This window comes from Oratosquilla oratoria, chromosome 18, assembly GCF_046742065.1.
Source record: "Oratosquilla oratoria isolate Oo_2021 chromosome 18, ASM4674206v1, whole genome shotgun sequence".
NCBI lineage: Eukaryota > Metazoa > Arthropoda > Malacostraca > Stomatopoda > Squillidae > Oratosquilla > Oratosquilla oratoria.
The window spans coordinates 5264600-5275275 of NC_134794.1; the positions used below are offsets into that span (position 1 = coordinate 5264600).

At 34.3% G+C, this 10676-nt stretch overlaps 1 protein-coding gene across 1 annotated transcript; it reads left to right on the top strand.

Annotated features, from left to right (window-relative positions):
- The first annotated feature begins 16 nt into the window (after positions 1 to 16).
- LOC143034735 (uncharacterized) lies at positions 17 to 10376 on the top strand. Its single transcript, XM_076201085.1, has 7 exons — positions 17 to 1030; positions 1441 to 2372; positions 2610 to 2679; positions 2901 to 3084; positions 3207 to 3348; positions 9251 to 9444; positions 10268 to 10376. Exons 1-7 carry the CDS (start codon positions 832 to 834, stop codon positions 10374 to 10376), a joined length of 1830 nt encoding a protein of 609 aa, XP_076057200.1. The 5' UTR covers positions 17 to 831.
- The last annotated feature ends 300 nt before the right edge of the window (positions 10377 to 10676 follow it).

The window sequence follows — 10676 nt, forward strand, 5'->3', positions numbered from 1 at the left end:
CATTCTTGATGGACATATTAAAACAGCAATAGTTGGTCAACACTTTTCACATTCAAATACAGTGATGGCCGATTCAGTAGTATTTAAAGGTACCGAGTACAAAAAAGACCAAGCCTTGCTTCTAGAAAAGAACGAGGATGGTTTTCTGGTAGGAAAAATTATCCTTATTTTGGTGAAAGAAATGACTTTGTTTTTTGTTGTGCAACACTATCAGTTCATTTCTGTGCCAACCTTTGGCTTGCTAATATGTCATGGATCCTCACAGTCTGTAAAGAGTACAAAATGTGTAAATTTGAGTCATATTCTGAGTTATGCACCCCTTAGCATCTACAAGCTTGGACAGGATTGGGGAATTTCATTAAAATACACTGTTCCTACATAAATATATGTAGACAAGCAGATTTATGTGCAATGCAAATACAAGCCAGCCTCAAAAATTATGTAGGTAGGTAAGAAAAAAAAATTAAGCATGGAATCTTTCTCTTGCCCTAAGCACTTTTGTTGAACTTGCATACCTTTCAGACAAGTGTATAAGTATTGATTAATGTGTGTGTGTCAGACCTCTTCCCCCATCGCACTGAAAGTGAAAAAGCAAACTATTCTATTTTTCAAATATAAAAAAGCTGATTTTCTCTTTACATACTTGTCAGAATTTTCTTCATTTGATAAACTCTTAACATGTGCCAGTTGTGCTAAGCTTATCAAATATACCTCTTCCAAAAATATTTGAATTGAATTTTTTTTTATACATCTCATATCTTGCATTTGGTGGTGTGTAGCTGTTTCTGGACTACATACTGTCATTTTCCAGTGGCTGTATTAGTTTTAAACATGGATGAAGTGAAAGACCTAGTCTTGTCCGGGCTGGTGAAACTTAAGCTTGAACACAAGCTAGAAGAAGTGATGAAGTGCCTGGAGGATGTTGGAGTGGATAGAGCTGATGAGTTGAGGCTTATAAAAGACATCGACCTTCATGCAGCACTGAAGCCTATAAAGGCCAGAGCCCTCATGGAGACATGGACAGCCCAGGGTAAGTCAAGTGGTATATTTGTGTCTGTAGGAGATTTAACTTGGGTTGACCAAAGAAAAAAAAATCCTTACCCCTGAAATGGGTTCACAGACATCCATCATTATCTCAACATGAAAACATCAAGACAGAATTAAGCCAGTAAAATATATTTTCCGTAAGTAGTAGTAAACAAAATGAGTACACTTCCTGGCCTTTTTAAAATAGAAATCTGTGCTTAGAATGTGTATTGGAATTTGAAATGCCTTAAACAGCATTTTGGGAAAAATGAGAAATCAAATGAATGCTATGAATGGGCAGGCCCGATTTAGAGTTGGCCATGATAAGTGGGTGGGGATGTGGTCCCGATCAGGGCCATCCACATTGGGCAGAACCTGGTCAGTTTAATTAAATTCATTTGTTATATTTTACAGTGGATGATAACCCTCAAGTTGTCAGTGAGGCAAGCAGTCCCCTACAACTGATACCTCGCACCCCCTTGAGGTCCATAGTTCCTGACAGCCAGTCACCATCCCCAAGTGCTCACTGTGCAACATGGCCCTCAACTGTTGAGCTGACATTTGAGGACATGGAAGACAGGCCAAAGGGGGTCAGGAAGCCAGTTCATAGAGTGCTGAAGGATGGTGGAACTGCAGAGCTGTCTCCCAGAGATAGGAGGGCCATTGTCAGACATGTGGTGGCCAAAGTACTGCAGGTGCACCCAAAGCCTTATCGGTGCCACATGGAGGTGATTGCTAAAAAAGTGATTGACATCTTCCCATGCCTCAAAGATGTGCAAGTGGCTGGCACCAGTATTGGCAGAGGATATGATTCTGTTCTCAACCAGCTGGTTGCTAGAGCGGAGACTGAGAGGCGTGGGCAGTACAAAATAAAGAGAATTGCTGAAGATTCTGACAGTGAAGAAGGTGCAGTAATAAAAAAATCAAGTTATGGACCAACAAATAGATTGCCTGACCCTCCTGAGGGACAATCTGGTCCCGAGTTTGAGTATTACCATCAGAGGGTAATGATTATGAAGGGCTGCAGCACATTCGAGCTGAGAGACAAATGGCCAGCTCTGTTTACAGCAGAAGCTTTGGATGGTCACTTTCAACAACTAATGGGCTTCAGTTGTCAAGGCAGAATGCTGGAGGCTTTTGGGGAGAAGCAGCAACTTATTGTTGACTCTTTTGAAGAAGAAAGCAGAGTAAAATCCAAACTTGCAAAGAAACTGAGGGGCAGACTAAGATGTGCAAAAAAAGCATGTGAAGAAGTGGGAAATCGGTTGCCCTACCAGGTGGCAACAATCACCCTCATCATGGCATACTATCAAGAGGAAAAAGAATCCCTTTTTCGAGTTGCAGAGGTAGGATTTATACTGTACTTGTTAAGCAACTACAGAATTAAAAGATATTTCAATAAAAATAAAAGTTAAAAAAAGCTGCAACATAACATAAAGACTAAATAATATTAGAATTATTCAGTATCCAGGACATTTTAGGCAATATATAAGTTGAGAATTTATTGGTGATGTACACATGACTTGAAAAAAAGATTTATGTTGAAATTATATGAATAATTAATTGCTCTATTTCTTTTCTAGAAACCATCTGATGTGAACAGACTGACAGAGGAACCAGACTTCCCAAAAACGCCATGTTGGATTGCAGTTGGTAAGTATATGTGTTTGTCCAACCATGATTTCCTTTTTTGAATTCCTACTTATCCTGAACAAGTAAAGAGCTGTTAATGTTGAGCCCTGGCAAATGAGTGTTTAGAAGCCTTGAAATTGTTAATATGTTTCTATTGCAGTGATATTTGCCTCACACAATAGTCACCTTTCTCTAGGTCTTTAAGTATCAAGTCATTAAATGTGTTTATATATTTTTTGAAGGAACCCCTTGCCTTTACAATGGATCAAATTTCTACTTGGCATCAGATGGAGTGATCGTCATGAGGGACATTCCATGCTTCATCCAGGCCTTTGCTCTCATGTTTGAGCTATTTTTCATCATAGATGTAAAATACCCATCAAATGCTGGGTTTACTTTGGAGTTTGTTCAGAGGTACTTGTTCAAGTGGATCAGTAAAGCTAGATTCAATAAAGATAGTTGCTGAAATACATGTATTTCATTTACAATCCAAAATAGCACTCCATGACTGAAGTAACTTTAAATGTTAAATTGAATTTTCCATGCAGGTTCATGAAGATCGACCCAAATTCTGGGACCAAAATCCAAAAACTACCCCCAAAAAAAAAAAAAAAGAAGAAGAAGGTGGCTCCTGTTAGCCCAAAGGTGCTGTCTCTGTTTAATCTGTTGAAACATCACCAGCCAGAGCATGTGAGAATGTTGTGATTCTCTAACTTTGATGGGAAAAAGTGTTGTTTATATATACATATAGTTTTCTTTGCATAATTATTTATTTGTAAATTGCTTTATAAATCAGTATTTTTATCATTTCAACAGTCGGCGAGGTTATGAATAAATTCTTGTATTGGCTTCAGTAGGATAATGGTAATGGGTCTCAAGCACAATACCTACAATGCTCTTTTTGTGTTATGTAGGTTTATTTTCGTACTGCTCGTAGTTTTATACACCTTGTACATAGTTTTTATATATCCATTTCAAACTGTTTTTTACATTGTATGTATATATATATATATATATGGGCCATGTGTGCCTGAAATAAAAGTATTATTATTATTATTTTGTACTAAAAATTAGAGTACCAGTTAAAAAAAGTATGTTAAATTTTCTTTGGAATGAACATATTTTAATTTGTTAGTCATAATACTTCAAGTGCTGAGAGTCCTGTATGTTCCCATTGCCAGACAGCCAGTTCAGTTTAGTTTCTTTTTCTTTATTTTTGTTAATGCTTGTAAGAGATTATATATAACTTGAAGACTACATTTAATTAGGTAGCATTCCTCACATTGACATATAGGCCTCATATAGGCATATTTTCCAAGAAAATATTATCCTTGTGACAAGTATTCATTGAATCTAGAATAAAACTGGTTCTGTAATTTTATTTCACAGTTTTCAGTTTTTTTGTCATGAAAAGTACTGTTTGGGTATTATGAAAGGATTCCGTTTTAATTTGTTTATACTTAGTAGATTGCATTATTTATTCTCTTAAGGATTTGATCTTAGTTGTTCAGTTAAATGTTGTGATTCTTTAACTTTGATGGGAAAAAGTGTTGTTTATATGTACATATATTTTTCTTTGCACAATTATTTATTCCTAGATTGCTTTATACATCAGTATTTTTATAATTTTAATAGTCAGCGAGGTTATGAATAAATTCTTGTATTGGCTTCAGTAGAATAATGGTAATGGGTCTCAAGCACAATACCTACAATGCTCTTTTTGTGTTATGTAAGTTTGTTTTTGTACTATAAGCTAGGCTACCAGTTTAAAAATTATGTTAAATTTTCTTTGGAATGAACATATTTTCATTTGTTAGTGTTAATACTTCAAGTGCAGAGTCCTGTATGTTCCCATTGCCAGCTAGCCAGTTCAGCTTGTTAGTGATTATATCACCTGAAGACTGCATTTCATTAGGTAGCATTCCTTACAGACTAGGCATATTCCCCCCGCCAAAAAAAAAAATCCTTGTGGAAAATATGGTATTATACTGTAAAACTTTTGGTGTGACTAAAAAAAAATTCAGGGTGACCGTAAAAAAATTCGGTGTGGCCGCAATTTTTTACAGTAGAAAGATGGAAGGCCCAGCTCCCAGTATAGTACCGTAAAATTACTGAAAATTTCTTAGAGTGCAGTGGCAATTGAAGTAATGGAGATTCCATGAAGATCAGCAACTTTTATATCCGGAAGGTGGATGGTGATTGGCTGGAATGCTGCGGGTTAGGTACGGTCTGTTCTCCCATTGGCTGAGCGGTGCGTGACGTCATTAGTTTGCTTCATAATTCTCTCATCTTCCTTGTATGCCGTGGAGAAATGATTTATGAAATATGTTAATGATATTTTCTGGTGTTTGGTCATCTTCCTTTTTTTAGGTACCACGTGCCCACTACCTTCGTAGTTATTCTTTCAATGTCTTTGTTGGCAAATCCGTTGTTGATGAGGACTTGCGTGGCCCTTCCTTCCCAACTCTGTTGCAGTTTGTCAGGGCTCTTCTAATAAAGGCAACTTTTGTCGAATCCTTGTACCTGTGAGGGCACTCACTCGCTTGATCCATTTAGGCGATGTCTTTGATTGGTGGATTTAACATAAACCGAGGTGTTGAAAGTTTCTTCTCCCTGTTTCACCAGAACATCAAGAAATGGGAGATAGACCCCCATAACCATATATAAATATTCTGATACCTTATCCCTCCAGGTATTTGGATAACTATATTTAATTTAGAAATATATATCCTGGTTAGGTTAAGGACTATTCATGTGTTAATCTATTTAGTTTAAAAAAATTAAGTCAAACATATTTCTTTTATATAAAAAACGTGAAACATATTTTCATAAAGTGATATACACGAGATATAACAGTTTATAAGATATCTGTACTGCGAGAGCGACCTGACGTCATAACGCGCGAAAGGATAATTTGTGTGGGTTTGTGTTAATCTATTTAGTTTTCATTTTGTAGTTTATTCAAATATATTTCCTTTATATAAAAAACGTGAAAAATAATTTCATAAAGTGATAAACACGAGATATAACAGTTTATGAGATTTTTGTACTGCGAGAGTGACATGACGTGCGAAAGGTTACTTTGCGTGAGTTTGTGTTAATCTATTTAGTTTTCATTTTGTAATTTATTCAAATATATTTATTTTATATAAAAAAACGTGAAATACAATTTCATAAAGTAATAAACACGAAATATGACATTTTATAAGATTTTTGTACTGCGAGAGCGACATTACTTCATAACGAGCGAAAGGCTACTTTGCGTGGGTTTGTGTAAATCTATAAAGTTTTCATTTTGTAGTTAATTCGAATATATTTCTTTTATGTAAAAAACGTGAAATATAATTTCATAAAGTGATAAACACGAAATATAACAGTTGATAAGATTTTTGTGCTACGAGAGCGACATGACTTCATAACGAGCGAAAGGTTACTTTGCGTGGGTTTGTGTTGATCTATTTAGTTTTCATTTTGTAATTTATTCATATAATTTTCTCTTATGTAAAAAACGTGATATGCAATTTCATAAAGTGATAAACACGAAATATAACAATCTATAAGATTTTTGTACTGCGAGAGCGACATGACGTCATAACGAGCGAAAGGTCATTTTGTAATTTATTAATGTATATATGTTTCATATAGAAAAAACGTGAAATATAATTTCATAAAGTGATAAACACGCAATACAACGGTTTATAACATTTTAGTACTGCGAGAGCGACATGACGTCATAATGGTCGAAAGTTTACTTTGCATGGGTTTGTGTTAATCTATTTAGTTTTCATTTTGTAGCTTATTCGAATATATTTCTTTTATGTAAAAACGTGAAATATAATTTCATAAAGTGATAAACACGAAATATAGCAGTTAATAAGATTTTTGTACTGCGCCAGCGACATTGAAGGCATTGACAGACTGGAAAAAGTACAACGGCGAGCCACAAAACTGATTCCAAATATCAAAAATAAATCATACGAAAATCGACTAAAACACATGAATCTGTTTTCCCTAAAAAAAGCGTAGACTCAGAGGTGACTTGATACAGGTCTTTAAGATTTTAAAGGGAATTGACAACATCAAAAGTGACAAAATTTTCACATTGAATGAGAATCAGACAAGAAACAATGGTCTCAAACTATCCGGAAATAGATTCAATTTGGAAGTAGGTAGAAACAACTTTACCAACCGTGTAGTTAACGAATGGAATAAACTTCCTGCACAGGTAGTGCAATATAGTTCAGTTCAAAACTTTAAGAATCATTTAGATAAATACCTAAGTAAGATGCTGTAATGATTATAATTTATCTTATATGATTTGTTTTTGTTTTGTTATCATTTGTCTGTCTGATTTTTATTTATTATTAGTTATATGTCAATTTATTATTATTTACTATTTACCTGTTTGTTTATTATTTAACTATACCTATGCATTTATTTATGTATTTTATTTGTTATTTACATTATTATAGTTTTTATTTATTGTTTTATTATCAATATGATTTTTTTTTCGCATCCGACCTAGATATGGATCAAAACGTCTCCTGTCGGCATGCTCCGCCTTTGTAATGACGTCATAACGTGCGAAAGGTTACTTTCCTAGGGTTTGTGTTAATCTATATAGTTTACATTTTGTAATTTATTCAAAATATTTCTGTTATATAAAAAACGTGAAATATAATTCTATAAAGTGATAAACACGATACATAACAGTCTATAAGATTTTTGTACTGCGAGAGCGATATGACGTCATAACGTGCGAAAGTTACTTTGCGTGTGCTTGTGTTAATCTATTTAGTTTGGATTATGTAATTAATTCAAATATATTTCTTTAATATAAAAACGTGAAATACTATTTCATATAGTGATAAACACGAAATATAACATTTTATAAGATTTTTGTACTGCGAGAGCGACAAGACGTCATAACGAGCGAAAGGTTAGTTTGCGTGGGTTTGTGTTAATCTATTTAGTTTTCATTTTGTAAGTTATTCATATATATTTCTTTTATATAAGAAACGTTAAATATAATTTCATAAAGTGATAAACATGACATATAACAGTTTTTGAGATTTTTGTACTGCGACAGCGACATGATGTCATAACGAGTGTAAGGTTACTTTGCGCGGGTTTGTGTTAATCTATTTAGTTTTCATTTTGTAATATATTCAAATATATATCTTTTATATAAAAACGTGAAATAGAATTTCATAAAGTGATAAATACAAAATATAACAGTTTGTGTGATTTTTGTACTGCGAGAGCGACACGACGTCATAACGCGTGAAAGGTTACTTTTCTTGGGTTTGTTTTAATCTATTTAGTTTTCATTTTGTTGTTTACTGGAATATATTTTATGTAAAAAACATGAAATATAATCTCATAAAGTGATAAACACGAAATATAACAGTTTATCATATTTTTGTACTGCGAGAGCGACATGACGTCATAACGAGCGAAATGTTACTTTGCGTGGGTTTGTGTTTATCTATTTAGTTTTAATTTTGTAATTTATTCAAATATATTTCTTTCATATAAAAAACATGAAATATAATTTCATAAAATGATAAACACGAAATATAACAATTTATAAGATTTTTGTACTGCGAGAGCGACATGACGTCATAACGAGCGAAGGGTTACTTTGCATGGGTTTGTGTTGATCTATTTAGTTTTCTTTTTGTAGTTTATTCGAATATATTTCTTTTATGTAAAAAACGTGAAATTTAATTTCATAAAGTGATAAACACGAAATATAACAGTTGATAAGACTTTTGTACTGGGAGAGCGAAATGACGTCATAAAGAGCGAAAGGTTACTTTGCATGGGTTTGTGTTAATTGATTTAGTTTTCATTTTGTAGTTTATTCGAATATATTTCTATTATGTAAAAACGTGAAATATAATATCGTAACGTGATAAACATAACATATATCAGTTTATAAGATTTTTGTACTGCGAGAGCGACATGACGTCATAACGCGCGAAAGGTTACTTTGCATGGGTTTATGTTAATCTATTTAGTTTTCATTTTGTAATTTATTCAAATATGTATCTTTTATAAAGAATGGAAATATGATTTCATAAAGTGATAAACACGAAATATAACAGTTTATGAGGTTTTTGTACTGAGAGAGCGACATGATGTCATACGGTGCACGACACAATGTCGAAAGACAGAACGTCGAAACGACAGAATGTCGACTGCGACAAAATGTCGAAATTTCATATATCGACGTGATTGTGTACATAAAATCACCGAAAAATGCAAGCCTGTGTTCACGCTCAACAGGAATAACTGAAATATCCACCAAAAACTTGGTGCTATCCCTAATTAACTTTCTTGACTGTACATAAAGAGAATATTCTAATTTCAAAATCAATTCTTGAACTACATTCATTCGAATACAAAAAGGAGGAAAAAGAAATTCTTGTCTGTCCATAAAGTGAATATTCTAATTTCAAAATAATGTCTTGAACTACATTCATTCGAATACAATACAAAGAAAACATGGCAGAATTCTTCGTTGCTAAAAAGGAGGAAAAAACTTTGATACGAAGGTTTTCTTTACACCAAAAACAAATGTGTTAAGGAAAAAATATACTGGCGCTGCGAGGACCGTGCCTGTTCAGGAAAAGCTGCTACTGCAGTTGATGATGTGATGGTAACCACAAAAGCTCACAATATACATGGACTAAATCCTGCAAGGGTTAAGGTCCAGCAATCGATGTCCAGGATTAGGCGCATCATCGCCAAAGAAACTTTGGAAGGGACTACGTCGCGGATGTATAATTGATGCCAAGAAGAAGAAGAACTCTCCAGCCGCCATCTTCCAGAAGAGGTTCGTGGATATCTTCCGGAGGAGGAGCCGAGCATCAAAAGGATGATTCAGAGGCTGGCAGCGTCGTAAAGGCCAGCCGGGCTTACCTCCCTCGTAGTGCTACAGACCTTACCCTACCTGATCCTTACATCAAAACAAAACAAGGGAGGGGGGGGCACCCTTGGATTATGGCCGATGTCAGTTTTGGTAACAATGATGTTTGATCAACTCTACATCACTTATCGTTATTATCGTCGTCGTCGTCTCCGTCATCATTTATTTTTATCATCATCATCATTATTATCAATCATCATCATTGTTCTTGTCATTACTATTGTTATTAATATAATTAATTATTATTGCTATTACTATTATAATCATTGTTCCCATAATAATTATTATTATCATCATTTCTTGTTTTACTTAGAATCATTATGGTACTAGAAATATGTAAATTATCTAACGAAAAAGGGCGATTCTATTGAAAATGAAAATAATTAGCATTCTTTTCTGAATGGACATTGATCCCCAAGCATAAAAATGCTGCGTTGCCTCTGACCCGAAAGAATGTCGGTGAATGAACTAAAATGTCGACTTTTAAGGTGGATGGCAAGAGGTCAAGATGGGGACGACAGCCATAGTCGCAGGAGTTATACTTATTTTCTTCTATTTCTTAGGATGCTTGACATATATTATTTCCCCTTCCCTGGTGAAATATGATTTAATTGTTTTTTGCTATATTTTTGAATAAGGATGTTAAGTTTCCCTCTGGAATATTAATTTTTGTAGAGCATCCATCGGGCGCACGACTCCGTGCAACAAGGGCGGATCTACATCACCGCCGGGCAAGTCAGCCTCAACGCTTCAGTCAACAGGAGAGATGAGACTAAAAGGATGAAAGCCGTGTGTGCGCTTACCTAATTATATTTACCGAATTGTAGTGTACAGGAAAGGAACAACACTCGTGGGGTCCCGTCTCCCAATCTCCAATTACATAGTCTTAAATTCATATATAGTTCCAAATATATCCTTGATTTCCAATTGTCGTATTTAGATTTAAATTCATGCATTGTTTGTCTGCCCTGTCCAAAGTAACACTTCACTTTACCAGAGTAAACCTGAATATAGCATAAAATAATCTAATATCGCCAAGACACTGTTTTCAGCTAAAAAAAAAAAGAAAAGAAAAAATACAGTG